The sequence below is a fragment of the Eptesicus fuscus genome, chromosome 15, assembly GCF_027574615.1.
Source record: "Eptesicus fuscus isolate TK198812 chromosome 15, DD_ASM_mEF_20220401, whole genome shotgun sequence".
Classification (NCBI taxonomy): Eukaryota; Metazoa; Chordata; class Mammalia; order Chiroptera; family Vespertilionidae; genus Eptesicus; species Eptesicus fuscus.
The window spans coordinates 569,788-587,154 of record NC_072487.1 but is presented as its reverse complement, the minus strand read 5'-3'; the positions used below and the strand labels follow the sequence as shown (position 1 = coordinate 587,154).

Below are 17,367 nucleotides of genomic sequence, written 5' to 3'. Positions count from 1 at the left end.
TAAAGGCTTACAAATATGATAAATACTGCAAAACATTTTCTTTTTACACTACATGAATGAGAATCTTATCAATAAATTTGTCCGAATGTAAGACATAAAAACAAAATGAATTCCATGGTGTCATTACACACCACCCTCCCATCCACCCCATACACATCCCCGTTCACCCAAACAGACCTTATATTCACAAGAAAGCTTCTGAGGAACATTTTCTAAAGGTCCATAAGCAACTAATATATTTAATGGTGAGAATTCATCTTCAATCTAGTAGTGAAGACTTATGATGGCACAATGCTATCAGATTAGTTTCTAACATAAATTTACATTTGTCCAAACCCCATTCAAAAGTCTTTATCTCCGCATTATTTTGGGGTTACATACAAAATTATCAGTGCTTCAGAAACATGACTGAACTGTGTATATAAAAATTACCAGAAAAAAATTACTGACATTGGCCCAGCCCCGTTTGGCTCAGTGGCCAGACCATTGGCTGCGGACTGAAGGATTCCGGCAGGGCATGTGCCTTGGTTGCAGGCTGGATCCCGGGGCCCTGTGAAGGAGGCAAGCGACCGATGTCCATGTTTCTCTCTCTCTGCCTCCCTTCCACTCTCTAAAAATCAATGGAAAAATATCCCCAGGTGAGGCTTAACAACAACAAAATTACTGACAATTGTTTCCAATATAAACTATACTTAGAATCAAGCTGGTCTCTGTATATTATTCCCAGAACAAACACTTATTCCTATTTTTAAGCATTTTACTTCCATGTTTTTCCTACCTAGAATGACCTGTTTTTCAATTTTTCCCCAATTTGTCAAGGTTGACCCCAAAATAAAACTTTTTCACTAAACAATCTGTGATCTCTTAAGGCCATAATAATTACATCATAACATTTATTAACTCATTCATGTATTTTATTTTAGTAACTGATAATCATGACTATTATACTGCTTTCTCATTACTTTGTGTGCATGCCTCATTTCTCAATGACTGAAACTCACTGAGCACATAAATATTCCCTTTATATTTTCAAAGTCCTAGCATGATAGTGAGTACATTTAATTGAAGATAAAATAAACGGTGCAAGCCGAAACCGGTTTGGCTCAGTGGATAAGAGCGTCGGCTTGCGGACTGAAGGGTCCCAGGTTCGATTCCGGTCAAGGGCATGTACCTTGGTTGCGGGCACATCCCCAGTGGGGGGTATGCAGGAGGCAGCTGATCGATGTTTCTCTCTCATTGATGTTTCTAGCTCTCTATCCCTCTCCCTTCCTCTCTGTAAAAAAATCAATAAAATATATTTTTAAAAAAAACGGTGCAAAATAAAATCCATTTAAACAGAAGGGCTCTGTTGTATTTGAAAAAAAAAGAATCTTTATGTTATCACAATCCTGACTAAATTAAAGGAAATAAATTGTAAATTTATCTGGAAAAATAAACTTGATGAGAGCTGACTGATGGGGTCAAAAGTGGAGAAAATGGCCCTGGGTGGCGGGCATGGCCCAGAAGGTCAACAGTTCGATTCCTGATCAGGGCAGGACTCGATCCCCAGTAGGGGGCATGCAGGAGGTAGGAGATCCATGTTTCTCTTTCACATTGATGTTTCTCTTTCGTTCTCATTTCCTCTTGAAAATCAATAAAAACATATTTTAAAAAACATACAAAACTGGATGCCCTGGAAGGTTTTGCTCAGTGGTTAAGAGTGTTGGCCCGCGAACCAGAGAATCATGGGTTCGACTCCTGGTCAAGGACACGTACCTCAGTTGCAGGTTCAATCCCCAGCCTCAGTCAATGTGTCTCTCTCATGTTGATATTTCTCTCTCATTCTCTCTCTCCCTCCACTTGTCCTCCTTTCCACTCTGTCTAAAAATCAATGGGAAATATATCCTAGAGTGAGGATTAAAAAGAAAAAAAAAAAAAAAACTGGAGAAAACGATCAAAGAAGAGTTCTCTCACATTTCCAGATGTCAGACAAATAATATATTCCTATGTACTTAGGATAACTAAACTTAGCTAGAAAAAAATCATACAATAACTCTCAAATTTTATAGAATTTAAAAGCCAGTGGCTTAGGTAAAATAATTAGGAAAGAACACTGGTAAAAACTCTGAGTTATAGAATAATCATTAAAAAATAATGTTGGGCCCTAACTGGTTTGGCTCAGTGGATAGAGCGTCGGCCTGCAGACTCAAGGGTCCCAGGTTCAATTCCGGTCAAGGGCATGTACCTTGGTTGCAGGCACATCCCCAGTAGGAGGTGTGCAGGAGGCAGCTGATCGATGTTTCTCTCCCATCGATGTTTCTGACTCTCTATCCCTCTCCCTTCCTCTCTGTAAAAAAATCAATAAAAATATATTTTTAAAAATAATAATAATGTTGGGGCTCTAAACAGAAAGAAGACACGAACATTGGGCACCTGACAACCTTCTGGACACCATAAGTCACAAATAAAGGAATGACAGTAAAAACATGTGGTCCCATTGTCTCAAATAGATTGCTTCATTCTTGACATTAATAGTTAAAGAAATTGAGGCTTAAAATTAAAAATATTTTACTCTTACAAACGTTCCTGAAAGAAACCAAGGAGGTCGTGCATAAATGGAAAGACAGTCTGTGTTCATGGATTGAAGAGTGAATAGTCAGTATGTCAATATTACCCAAAGCAATTGGCAGATTCAAAGTCCCAATGACATTTTTTGAAGAAACAGAAACACCCATCCTAACATTCATGTGATCTCAAAAGACTCCGAGTACTCAAACCTGAAAAGAACAAAACTGAGGATTCACACGTGCTCCTTTCAGAATGTAACTACAGAGATACATTAATCACAGTGTGGTGCTGGTGTAAGGACAGACATAGCGACCAATGAAATGTCATAGAGAGCCCAGACACAAACCTTTGCGCACACACACACACACACACACACACACACACACACACATACATATCTAATCTAATAATAGACAAATATGCAAATTGACCACACCTTCGCTACACCTAAGCCACGCCCACCAGCCAAGCCACGCCCACCAACCAATCAGGACGAGTATGCAAATTGCCCCAACAAAGATGGTGGCTGATTTGCATATCAAGACAGTGTCGAAAGAAGCCAAGAGCTGCAAAGGGGAGTAAAGCTTCGAAGAAGCAAGCAAGCCAGGGGGGCAGGGGGAGGAGAAGGGAGGAGCGAAGTCAGGGCCGTGGGCAAAGGGAAACGAAGGCGGGCTGGAGGAGAAGGCGGGGCCGGCGGCAAGGGCGGAGCGGAGGCGGGGCCGGGGCCGAAGGGAAACGCGGGCGGGCTGGAGGAGAAGGCGGGGCCGGGGACAAGGGCGGGGCGGAGGCGGGGCCGGGGGCGAAGGGAAACACGGGCGGGCTGGAGGAGAAGGCGAGGTGGGCGGCAAGGGCGGGGTGGAGGCGGGGCCGGGGGCGAAGGGAAACGCGGGCAGGCTGGAGGAGAAGGCGGGGCCGGTGACAAGGGCGGGGCGGAGGCGGGGCCGGGGGCGAAGGGAAACACGGGCGGGCTGGAGAAGGCGAGGTGGGCGGCAAGGGCGGGGTGGAGGCGGGGCCGCGGGAGAAGGGAAAAGCAGGCGGGCCGGAGGAGAAGGTGAGGCGGGAGGCAAGGGCGGGGCGGGGCGGAGGCGGGGCCCGGGGCGAAGGGAAACACGGGAGGGCCGGAGGAGAAGGCGAGGCGGGCGGCAAGGGCGGGGCGGAGGCGGGGCCGGGGGCGGAGGCGGGGCCGGGGGCGAAGGGAAAAGCAGGCGGGCCGGAGGAGAAGGTGAGGCGGGCGGCAAGGGCGGGGCGGGGCGGAGGCGGGCGACAATGGCGGAGCAAAGGGAAATGCGGGCGGGCTGGAGGAGAAGGTGAGGCGGGTGATAAAGGCGGAGTGGAGGCGGGGCCGGGGGCGAAGGGAAATGCGGGAGGGCCAGAGGAGAAGGCGAGGCGGGCGGCAAGGGAGGAACGGAGGCGGGGTAGAGTGCAGCAGGAAATCCCATTGCAGGAATTTTCCTGCAACGGGAAAGCTAGTATATATATATATTCAAAGGATTTCAACAAAGGCGCCAAAACCACTCAATAGGAAAAGGACAGTCTCTTCCACAAACAGTGCTGGAAAACTGAATAAGCACATGCAAAAGAATGAAGTTGGATCCTTAGCTTACAAACTAAACACCTAAACTTAAGGGCTAAACTATAAAACTCTTAGAGAAAAATCTTTATAACATTAAATTTGACAGTAATATTTTGGATATAGCATTAAAAATAGATAATTTGGCTTCTTCAAAATTAAAAACTTTCATGTACCAAGACATTTTCAAGAGAATGAAAAGTATTTACCAATTATGTATCAGATAAGGGATCAATATCTAGAATTTATAAAGAACTACAACTCAACAATAAAAACTCCAACAATCTGATTCAGTGCGGAAAGGCCTTGCACAGATATTTCTCCAAAGAAGACATACAAATGGCCCATAAGCACACGAAGAGATGCTCAACATTGCTGGTTATTGAGAAAATGCAAATCAAAACCACAATGAGGCACTAGCTGATTTGCTCAGTGGATAGAGCGTCAGCTTGTGGATTGGAGAGTCCCGAGTTCGATTCCAGCCAAGGGCACATGCTCGGGTTGCAGGCTCGATGCCCAGTAAAGGGCGTGCAGGAAGCAGCCGATCAATGATTCTCTCTCATCATTGATGTTTCTATCTCTCCCTCTCCCTTCCTCTCTGAAATCAATAAAAATATTAAAACACACACAATGAGAATACCACTTCACACCCATTAGGCTGGCTATGACAAAAAAAGAAAAAAAAAACACCCCAAATTAACAACTGAAAATGAAGGAATCGGAAGCCTTGTACACTGATGTTGGAAATGTAAAATGGTATAGCTACTGTGGAAATAAACATGCAGTTCTTAAAAAATATTAAAGATAGACTTGCCATATAATCCAGGAATTTCACTCACCGGTTATACTTAAGAGAACTGAAAGCAGGGATTTGAACAGATATAATGGTTATTGTATACCATGCTTCATAGAAGCATTATTCACAATAGCCAAAAGATAGAAACAACCCAACTGTCCATTAAGAGATGGATGGATCAACAAAATGTGATAAAGCACATAAAATGGAATATTATTCAGCCTTAAAAAGGAATGACATCATGACATATGCAACAACACAGATTGTTATGAGAAATAAGCCAGGCAAAGGGCTGATTTTAGGGTTCTGCTTCAATGAATAACCAGGGTAGTCACATCCACAGAAACAGAAGCTAGAATGCTGTTCCCGGAAGCTGGGGGAGAAGGAAATACAAGTTACCATTTATGGGACAGAGTTTCCGTTTGGAATACTGAAAGCTTCCGGAGCTAGATATTAACGTAACTGTACGACCATGTGGCTGTTTCTTTCCGTTCTAGTGACCTTAACCCGGCATGCTCTGCCCTACAGGAAAAACACACACTCACACTTCACACCTGCATGGAAAGCACCTGGAGGTGAACTGGCTTTGGAAATGGAACCAGTGCTCCCATTCCCCACAACCCATTCAAATGTGTAAGTAAACAACCACATTAGGTGATTCATAACTGTAACTGCCAGCATATTCCTCAGTCGTTTGGGAAGAAGAACTATTTAATTGTTCTGGTGCCAAGAGCACCTGCAAGTAAACGAGAGGATCGAGAGGACTCCTCAAGGGATCACAGTACAGGTACAGGTATTAGCATGTTTCATTCTAAAGAAAACCCTATGCCTGACAGGTTTTATTAGTTCAACCAAACTGAATGCAAATAATCTATACTAATAAAAGGCGAACACGCTAATTAGACAGGACATCTTCCAGACGTCCATCCGGACAAAGCCACAGTGGCTGCGAGGGCCAAGGGCTGGCAGCGTGGGAGAGGCGGCAGTGCGGGCCAGTCCGGCGCCTCGGCCCCTCCCACAGAGGCCGCGGGAGAGGGGGCTGCGCGGTCCCGGTCCCAGTGCTGCCCCTTCTGCAGAGGCAGCCACAGAGACAACACCCTCCACAGAGGCTGGACAGGGTGCGACCTGCTGTGCCTCAACCTCCCACAGCCCCTCCCCCAGCCGACCTGGCCCCAGATTGCCCCCCACCCACCAGTGGGCAGGGGGCGGGGGGCGGGGCCAGCGGCCATCAGTCAGTTGGCCAGCCATCTGTCGCAGCGGCCGGCTGGCAGTGGCAGCAGCGGGGTGATGGGGGTGGCGCCTTCCCATGATCAGCCTGGTCGCCTCCCACAGAGGGAGGCCAGACTGCGGCTTAGTCCCCCTCTGAGAGGGCCTATGCCGTCAGTAGGACATCCCCTAAGGGCTCCCAGACTGTGAGAGGAGGCAGGCCAGGCTGAGGGGACCCCCCCCCCCCCCAGTGCACAAATTTTCGTGCACCAGGCCTCTAGTAATAATAATAATAATAATAACGATAATAATAATAATAGAAAACAAAGCAAAGGAGAGTTCATGGCTCTTGGGGAAACCTGAACCTTGAGATCCTATTTCTGCTGGCTCTTTCAGAGCTGGTTTTTGTGTGGATCCCTGCTGTTAATAATTGGATGCTATCCAGCTAGGTAGAACCTGGGGGGTTACAATGCAGCCAAACATAATTCTAGTTATGCCAGAAAACAAACAAAAGGAATAAAAAGGAGGTTTTTAATATATCAGGATGAGACTTAAGAAGCATTACCTTATAAAAATCAGGGTTCAGTATTTAAACTTGAAATATATGTTAATTATTTAGAAGTTTAAAATACAAAGGCTAACTCAGGAAATAAAGATCATACTGCTATGTGATAAGCATGCTATAATTTTATCTTTTAAAAACACTTTTAAAATTGACTCTTAGAGAGAGAAGAAGGGAGAGGGTAGAGAGAGAAACATTCATCAGCTGCCTCCTGCCCAGGCGGCATGCGCCCTCACCGGGAATCGAATGGGCAACCTGTTGGTGCTCAGGATGCGGTGCTCAACCAGCTGAGCCATCCCAGCGGGCTCTTCATCAGCGTTTGTCATTCTACTTCAAGGACCCCTGATAGATTAATTTTTCAAATGTGTATTATAAAACATATAAGACTATAAACACACTTCTCTCAAGATATTCCATCATAAAGATTCACTGATTTGTACAAAAGCATTCCTCCTTCATTTATTCCAAATAATTGCAAATTCTAGAAGTCAATTAAATTTTTCTTGATTAAAAACTTTAAGGAAAGAATGTTATGTTAAATCTCCAAATTAAAATGAGTTTCACTTTGTTATCATATGTTTAAATTTGAAGACTTTAGACACTACCTTGAAATGTTTAAATGTGCGCTTCCGATATTCACACCATTCCACAAAAAAGTGCAGGCTTCGGAAAAACATAAACAGATCTCTTCTTTCTTCTGCTCTGTAGGAATAAAAAAGTTTATGATTAATAAATATTGTTAAATGAGAGGTCCAATCTGGCTTTAGTCAATATTCTTTTTTATAGATCCTTCACTAAAGCTAAAGAAAATATTAGATATATTTCTACATACTGAACTCTGCACTTTTGAGTGTGTACCGGCTAATGCAACTTTTTCAGCCTCGAATGCCCTTTTCCCCATCTCCAAATGTTTAAATCCTACCCATCTTCCAGGGCACCACTCAAATGCCACATTCTCCTTGGAATTTTACTTGATAACTGTGGTAGAATAAAGAATATATCTTGCTTTGTCCCTAGTTGCTGGCACCGAGCTTCAAAAACCTTTAAAAGTCCCGAGTGACAGGAGTGCCTTTGTGACGTGAATGACTCAAGGTGACCCCTAGAGAGCCTCCAGATAGGGACTGGTCACCAGAATCACCAACCACTTGATCAAAGAGATTGAAACTTTGGGCCAATCAAATCTCCAGGAAGGAGAGGGGAGGTGGGAGGAGCTCAATCACGTGGGCGATCATTTAATCAATTACCAATAGGTAAGGAAACACCAATAAAAATCTGGATAACAAAGCTCAGTGGAGCTTCCTAGTTGGTGAACACATTGATGTGCTGGAGGCTAATGTGCATGGATTCCACAAGAAAGGGTGCAAAAGTCTACATATCTCCTCATACCCCAACGCTGCCCTTGCCCCAGACCATGGCCTAGTCATTGTTTCCATTTAACTGTTTCTAGGTTGTACCTTTAATAATAAAATCACAGCCCTAGCTGGTTTGGCTCAGTGGCTAGAGTGTCAGCCAGTGGACTGAAGGGTCCCAGGTTCAATTCTGGCCAAGAGCACCTGCCTGGGGTTGCCAGCTCAATCCCCTGGGCAGAAGGCGGCCAATAAACAATTCTCTTTCATCATTGATGTTTCTATCTCTCTATACTCTCCCTTCCTCTCTGAAATCAATAAAAATATATTTAAAAATAATAATAATAATAATAATAAAATCACAGTTTTTAGTATAGCATTTTTCAGAGAGCTTCTTGAGTCTTAGCAAATTATCAAATCTGAGGAGGCTTGCCCTAGCTGGCTTGGCTTAGTGGATAAAGCATCAGCCTGCTGACTAAAGGGTCTTGGGTTCGATTTTAGTCAAGGGCACATGCCAGGGTTGCAGGCTCCATCCCCACTAGGTGGCGTGCAGGAGGCAGCTGATCAATGATTCTCTCATCATTGATGTTTCTCTCTCTCTCTGTCTTTCTTCCTCTCTGAGATCAATAAAAATATATTTTAAAAATATCTGAGGGGCTGTGGGAACACTCAAATGATTGCTAAGTAGGTCAGACATGCAGGGGGCCTGAGACTTGTGCTGGCATATGAAACGGGGCAGTCTTGTGGAGGGTTTTGCCCTTAACCTGTGGGTCAGGATTAAACTGAACTGAAGGACACCCGCTTGGTGTCAGAAAGTCATTGTCTGGACAATGATCTTACCACCATACCACATGTTCTATTCCAAAATCACCAGAAATAATTTCTGTGCCTATGAGTTTGTGGACAAAAAGAGGCCACATACTAACCTGACTAACTCAGAAAAGGCCTGTGTGGAGATCTTACAACTAAGAGATCTAAAGTCAGACCACAGAGGATGGCCTCATGTTTTGACTGTTAACTATCCTAAGTAAAAGAAACATGAGCCTATCATTTCAATTTTTATCCAATCCCAGGGGTCTTCCTGCTTTGCTTTTTCCTGCCTCCCTAATCTATCACCAATGAATTTCATGTAACCCACTTATGTCTCCTCCTTTTATTGTAATGTATAAAAATAGGTTAAAACCCGCCATACTCCAGAGCATTGCCATTCTCTGAAGCATTATATTAATTCTTTGAGATTCTGCTTTCCAACACTTGTTGACAATTTTGCTCAAATAAACTCACAAAAATTCTTTACAGCTTTGAATGTTTTTTATGTTAACAAGTTCCCATAGGAACTTATCTTAATTCTGTTACTACTATACCTATTGTTATACTGACACCCACAAACACAAGCAACTTGTAGGTAAGATGTGTGTATTCATTTAATCATTCATTCAATAAGTGTCGGAGTAAAGTTCCCATCCTAATCATGATAGATTTAAAAGCACATTCCTCCCAGACTCCCATTAATTATAATTTAGAACCATTGATATAATGCATATAACAAGTAAGGAAAGATTCTGAAATGTGGACAGAAGAAGGCAGAATGGGTTGAGACTTCAGGAATTAAGGGAGGATCAGGTGTTCAGTTTCTAGAAGTTTATTTTTGCCTCCTGTGTATCCCAAATGCACACTAGAGGAGATTGCACCCAGAACTGCCATAGGGTAGGGTTTTTAAAAAAAGGCCCAGGGAAACATTGCTCCCCTCTAGCAGCAGAGATCATCCTATCTAATAAAAGAGTAAATGCAAATTGACTATCACTCCAACACACAAGATGGCTGCCCCCATGTGGTCAAAGATGGCTGCCCCCATGTGGACACAAGATGGCCGCCACAAGATGGCCAGCAGGGGAGGGCAGTTGGGAGGTACCAGGTCTGCAAGGGAGGGCAGTTGCGGCGATCAAGCCTGCAGGGGAGGGCAGTTAGGGGTGACCAGGCCGGCAGAGGAAGGAAGTTGGGGGCGACCGGGCCTGCAGGGAAAGGCAGTTGGGAGGGACCCAGGCCTGCAGAGGAGGGAAGTTGGGGGCAAACAGGCTGGCAGGGGAGCAGTTAGGCATCAATCAGGCTTGCAGGGGAGTGGTTAGGGGGTGATCAGGCTGGCAGGCAGAAGTGGTTAGGGGCAATCGGGAAGGCAGGCAGTGAGCAGTTGGGAGCCAGCATTCCTGTATTGTGAGAGGGATGTCCGACTGCCTGGTAGGATCGGGCCAAAATGGGCAGTCAGACATCCCTCAAGGGGTCCCAGATTGGAGAGGGTGCAGGCTGGGCTGAGAGACACACCCTCCTATGCCCGAATTTCGTGCACCAGGCCTCTAGTCTATATATATATAAACTGGGAATATGCTAATTAGCCAGGCATCATGACCGCTCAGGAGGAGGAGGCTGCATCACCACTGCTCAGGAGGAGCTGCGCGCTCAGATGGGTGGGAGGGGACTGCATGCCGTCCCCAGCCCCAGCAGCCGCGGTGAGGCTGGGGCTGGGGCGGGCTGGAGCAGAGACACAATACACAGGAGCGCCTGCCCCCACCCCAGCAGACAGGACACAATTCAGCGGCTGGGGGCGCAGCTCGGAGCATGCCCCCACCTCAGCAGACACAAAGTGGCAGCCGGCGCTATGCACTATGCAGGTCAGGCGCGGGTCCTGGACTCCCGCGGGGCACCTCCTCCCACGATTTCAATTGTGCGCTGGGCCTCTAGTGTAAGATAAAAGGGAGGACATTGGTCTTGGTAATTGTTAGGATGAACTACCCCTAATATCTCCTGCTTGGACATGTTTTCTGAAATATATATTGTTATAAGCCTTTCCCATGGCTTGGGGAAGACCACTTAAGCCTGCAGAAGCAAGATAAGAACTCCTCTCCGCCTGGCTGACCCGTGCATTCTCCTCCCTCACCTCCGCCTGACTGACTCGTCCACCCACACCCTGACCCTATTTTGCTACTTCTACCCTATATAAGAGAACCTAAGCACACCCTTGGGGCTGACCCACTGGTCTTAATTTGACACCAAAAGCTAAGGCAACAAAAGCAAAATAAACAAGGGACTACATCAAACTAAAAAATTTCCGCAGAGTAAGCAAAACCATCAACAGAATAAAAGGGAATGTACCAAATGGAAAAATATATCTCCAAAGCAAGTATCTGATATGAATTAATATCATAAATATATAAAGAACTTATATAATACAATAGCAAGAAATAACAAAAAAACACAAATAACAACCCCATAAGAAAATGGGTGGAGGACCTAAAGAAACATTTTTCTTTCTTTTAAAAAAATATATATTTTATTGATTTTTACAGAGAAGAAGGGAGAGGAATAGAGAGTTAGAAACATCAATGAGAGAGAAACATCAATTATCTACCTCCTGCATGTCCCCTACTGGGGATGTGCCCACAACCAAGGTACCTTGCCCTTGACCAGAATCGAACCTGGGACCCCTCAGTCCGCAGGCTGATGCTCTATCCACTGAGCCAAACTGGTTAGGGCAAGAAACGTTTTTCCAAAGAAGACGTACAAACAAAGGACTTATATGCATGTATACTAGCATAACCAATGGACACTGACACTGGGGCGGTGGGGGCTTGTCCTAGGGGGTGGGAGTGGCCGGGGAGGGGTCAATGGGGGAAAAAGGCATATGTAATACTTTCAACAATAGAAGGAAGGAAGGAAGGAAGGAAGGAAGGAAGGAAGGAAGGAAGGAAGGAAGGAAGGAAGGAAGGGAGGGAGGGAGAGAGAGAAGAAGGGAGGGAGGGAGGGGGAGAAAGGAAGGAAGGGAGGGATGAAGGAAGGGAGAAAGGAAAGGAGGGAAAAAGGAAGGGAGGAAGGAAGAAAGAGAGAAGGGAGGAAGGAAGGAAGGAAGGAAGGAAGGAAGGAAGGAAGGAAGAGGAAGGAAGGAGAAGGAGGGAGGGAGGAAGGAAGGAAAGAAGAAAGGGAGGAAGGAAGGAAGGAAGGAAAGGAGGGAGAGAAGAAGGGAGGGAGGGGGAGAAAGGAAGGAAGGGAGGGATGAAGGAAGGGAGAAAGGAAAGGAGGGAAAAAGGAAGGGAGGAAGGAAGAAAGAGAAAGAGGGAGGGAGGGAGAGAGGGAGGGAGGGAGGGAGGGAGGGAGGAAGGAAGGAAGGAAGGAAGGAAGGAAGGAAGGAAGGAAGGAAGGGAGAAGGGAGGAAGGAAGGAAAGAAGAAAGGGAGGAAGGAAGGAAGGAAGGAAGGAAGGAAAGGAGGGAAAAAGGAAGGGAGGAAGGAAGGAAGGAAGGAAGGAAGGAAGGAAGGAAGGAAGGAAGGAAGGGAGAAGGGAGGAAGGAAGGAAAGAAGAAAGGAAGGAAGGAAGGAAGGAAGGAAAGGAGGGAGGAAGGAAGGGAGGAAGGAAGGGAGGAAGGAAGGTAGGAAGGAAGGAAGAGAGAAAGGAAGGAAGGGAGGAAGGAAGGACGGAAGGAAGGTAGGAAAGAAGGAAGAGAGAAAAGGAAGGAAGGAAGGAAGGAAGGAAGGAAGGAAGGAAGGAAGGAAGGAAGGAAGGAGGGAAGGGAGGAAGGGAGGAAGGGAGGGAGGCAGAAAGGAAGGAAGGAAGGAAGGGAGGGAGGGAGGAATACAGATGGACAACAGGTACATAAAAAAGTGCTTGCCGAAACCGGTTTGGCTCAGTGGATAGAGCGTCGGCCTGCGGACTGAAAGGTCTCAGGTTCGATTCCGGTCAAGGGCATGTACAATGGTTGCGGGCACATCCCCGGTAGGGGGTGTGCAGGCGGCAGCTAGTCGATGTTTCTCTCTCATCGATGTTTCTAGCTCTCTATCCCTCTCCCTTCCTCTCTGTAAAAAATCAATAAAATATATTTTAAAAAAAAAAAAAAAAAGTGCTCAACATCACTAATCTCAGGGAAATGCAAACCAAAATCACAATGAAATACTACCTCATGCCTGTTAGAATCCTAACTAATAAAAGAGTAATATGCAAATTTACCACACCTCCGCTACACCCACCAGCCACACCCACCAGCCAATCAGGAGCAGGTATGCAAATTAACCCAACCAAGATGGCTGCGGACACGGAGCGAGCAGGAGGCTTGGGTTTCCCCAGCAATGGAGGAAGCCAAGCTTTCCTCACACCCTGGCCGGCCTATGCCTCCATTCAAGTCTATAAAGTTTCAATTATAGAAGATAAATAAATCCCAGATACCAGGGCCTCCGCTTGGGTCACCGGGGGGCGTGGCTGGCGTACAAACCACCACAGGCCCATCACCCAGGCTGCCCCACGACCTAAGGTAACCCCCACCCTGATCTGGGACACCCTTCAGGGAAAACCAGCTGGCCCCCACCCATGCACCAGGCCTCTATCCTATCTAATCCTATCTAATAAAAGAATATGCAAATTGACTGTCACTCTAACACACAAGATGGCTGCCCCCATGTGGACACAAGATGGCCACCACAAGATGGCCAGCAGGGGAGGGCAGTTGAGAGGGACCAGGTCTGCAAGGGAGGGCAGTTGTGGGTGATCAGGCCATCAGGTGAGGGCAGTTGGGAGAAACCAGGCCTGCAGGGAAGGGCAGTTGGGGGGGACCCAGGCCTGCAGGGGATAGCAGTTGGGGGGGACCCAGGCCTGCAGGGAAGGGCAGTTAGGGGTGAGCAGGCCTGCAGGGGAGGGTAGTTAGGGGCAAACAGGCTGGCAGGGGAGCAGTTAGGCATCAATCAGACTGGCAGGGGAGTGCTTAGGGGGTGATCAAGCTGGCAGGCAGAAGTATTTAGGGGCAATCAGGAAGGCAGGCAGGTGAACAGTTGGGAGCAAGCAGTCCTGGATTGTGAGAGGGATGTCTGACTGCCGCTTTAGGCCCAATCCTACTGGGATCGGGCCTAAACGGGCAGTCAGACATCCCTCAAGGGGTCCCAGATTGGAGAGGGTGCAGGCTGGACTGAGGGACACACACACACCCGTGCACGAATTTCGTGCACCGGGCCTCTAGTGACTATTATAAAGAGACTAGAGGCCTGGTGCACGAATTTGTGCATGAGTGGGGTCCGGCCGGACCGCCTCAATTGGGGCCAATTGGGCCGAGGGTGGTTGGCTGGCTGGCCTCACTCCCTGGTTGAACTCCCAGTCAAACTCCCAGTCGAGGGGACAACTTGCATATTAGCCTTTTATTATATAGTACTAGAGGCCCAGTGCACGAAATTTGTGCATGGGTAGGGTCCCTAGAAGCTGCCAGCTGCCAGCCAGGACCTCCCTTCCCCTGGCTGCCTGCTGCCACCTCCGGCCAGGGCCTCCCTTCCTGTGGTTGGCTGGCCCCGCCCCCTGGTCAAACTCCCGGTCCAGAGGACAATTTGCATATTAGACTTTTATTATATAGGATAAGAAATAACAAGTGTTGACCAGAATGTGGAGAAAAGTGAACCCTTTACCAGTGCACTGCTGGTAAAAATGTAAACTGGTAGAGGCATATAAAAACTGTATGGAGTTTCCTCAAAAAAATTATAACTACAATGACCATATATGATCCACCAACTCCACTTCTGGGTATTTATCTAAAAGAAACAAAAACACTAACTTGAAAAAATATATGCACTCTCATGCTTACTGCAACATTATTTACTGTAGCAAAGACATGCAAATAACGTGTCTAGCAATAAGTGAATGGATAACAAAAATGCGTGCTCACACATGGAATATTATTTATTCACAAAGATATATGCACCACTATGTTCACTGCTGCATTAATCACACTGGCCAAGACATAGAAAGAACAAAAGCGTTCTTTAATTTAGGATTCAATAACGAAGATGTGGTACATATATACAATGGAATACTACTCAGGCATAAGAAAAAATGAAATACTGCCATTTGTGGCAACATGGATTAGTTTTGAGAATATTATGTTAAGCAAAATAAGTCAGTGAGGAAAAGCTAAGAACCATATGATTTTTCTCGTAAGTGGGATCTAAAACTGAAACTCATAGACATAGACAAAAGCATGATGGTTACAAGAGGGACGTGGGTGCAGGAGTAGTAAAGGGTAGAGGGGACCAAATATGTGGTAATGAAAGATGATTTGACTTTGGGTGATGGGCACACAATGCAATATACCAATCATGCATGTATCATAGAAATGTACACCTGAAACCTATATGACCCTATCAACCAATGTCACCCAATAAGTTTAATTTTAAAAAATACTAGCAAAACAAATTCAGCAATATATTAAAACAACCATACGCCATAATTAATTGGGATTTCATCCAGGGATGCAAGGTTGGTTCATCTGCAAATCAATATACCACATAAATAAAATAAAAAATAAAAATCATACGATCATATCAATAGAAGCAGAAAGAGCATTCGATAAAATCCAACATAAGGACCTCAGAGAAATGGCAATGTGAGAGGTCCCCTTGGTCTCTCCCACTGATATTACAACTATGTGAATAGCTATCATTCAACAAAGGATTCAGTCCTCAACACATAAACACATCTGAGATACCCGTGCATTGAAACATCTGAAGGTGAGCAGTGGAGTAAACCAAGAGGAGGGAAGAGCTGAGATGGTGCCCTGAACACAGCCCAGAGCTCACTGTCGTCTCGGGAGAAGGAATAAGGTTGCAATGACACTCCCTTTTGCCAGGAGGCGCATACAGGTACAGTGAGCATCCCTGGTCAGTATGTGCTGTGGATGAGCCCAGTGATTTGGGCACGGACAAAGAACAGAAGTGAGGTGGTCTGAAGGCCACTATCACCAGGCAGAAAAACAAAGCCACAGAGACTGGCTGCCGCATCCCACCGCCCAGAGTGGCAGAGGACCACAGAAGAAACTGTATTGGTAAGTGTCGGGCTGCAGACTGCAATGTCTGGAATTTTGAGAAATGGAACCACAGAAAGTTTTTTCCTGAGTGAAAGGTGTACTCTGTGGCTAATTCCAGGAATGGAGATACAGAGGTGAGGCTGCCACTCACCATTACGGGGAGAACAAAGCCACAAAGGTATTAGCCAGGCACTGCCAGCTCATCCCTCCCCCCATCAGGAGGCCTTGCTGGATTTCATGGACCTGGAACCCTATTGCCGCCCACATTCCGCTGAGGCGCCCACATTCCGCTGAGGCGTTGATGCCCTAGGACCTAGGGGAATGGTCACAGAAAAGACGCCCGCCTCCCCAGAAAGCACAGAATACCTTGCTCCAGAGGCGGCTTAGAAAGAAAATAAAAAACCTTCAGAAAATAAACTTAAAGACATGCAAATATGTAATTTAAATGACAGAAATTTCAAGATTGCAATTCTAAAAAACTCAATGAAATACAAGAAAACACACATAGGCAGTTTAATAGACTCAAATAAAATCAACAAACAAAAGGAGTTTTTTACCAAAGAGCTTGAAGCTAAAAAAGAACCAAATAGAAATTCTGAAGAGAAAGAACTCAATAAAAGAGATAAAAAAAAATTAACTAGCAAGCTTAGGATAAAGAGCTGACCAGATGGAAGAAAGAATTAGCGATATCAAAGATATGACGCAGAGGGAAGAAGAGAGTCCTGAGAGTTAAAAAAAACCCTCTACGAGAGCAATCTGACTCCCTCAGAAAGAGTAATACTGTATAAGAGTAACGGGCATACTAGAAGACAGGAGGGAAAGGAGGGAATTCAGAGTCAATTCAAACAAATAGTGGAGGACACCTTCCCAAACCTATGCAAAGGGCTAGATCCTTGAAGCCAAAAGGCAAACAGAACACCTAGTTATCTAACAAAGGTCTTCTTAAAGGCAAATTGTATTAAAACTGTCAAAAATTAATGGCACAGAAATAATTCTCAATGCAACCAGGGAAAAGAAGAAAGTAATTGATATAGAAAATCCCATTAATTATCACCAGCTTTCTCAGAAGAAACCCTACAAGCTAGGAGAGAGTAGAATTATGTATTTAAGCTACTGAAAAAGATAAATTATCACCAAAAATAATATATCCAGCAAAGTTATCCTTTAGATATGAAAAAGAAATAGACTTTTCTAGACAGACAGAAGCTAAGGAAATTTACCAGCAGACCTCCATTACAGGAAATGTTCAATGGGGTTATTCTACCTGAAACAAAGAACAAAAGGACACAAAACAATGACAAAGATTATCAAGAGACAGATAGAAACCGAATATTACAACCATCTATATATATAAAAAGCCAGTGACCATAATGCTAAAACGACTAACAACCGGTCACTATGACGCCCACTGTGGCCAGCAAACCTGCCTGATCAGCTGGCCTACCCCGATCGGACTCTCCCACCCCATCAAGGGTGGGGCCGGCCAGCCAAACCACCCCCGCCATTCCCCCCCAGCCTT

At 45.6% G+C, this 17,367-nt stretch overlaps 1 protein-coding gene across 2 annotated transcripts in view; it reads right to left on the bottom strand.

Annotated features, from left to right (window-relative positions):
- CENPP (centromere protein P) overlaps nt 1–17,367 on the bottom strand; it is a 258,919-nt gene that overhangs the window by 198,464 nt on the left and 43,088 nt on the right. For both annotated transcript variants that reach the window (XM_008156887.3, XM_054727451.1), the window contains exon 5: nt 7,287–7,383. In XM_008156887.3, the coding sequence (XP_008155109.1) occupies nt 7,287–7,383 (97 nt within the window). The remainder of the gene's footprint in view (nt 1–7,286; nt 7,384–17,367) is intronic.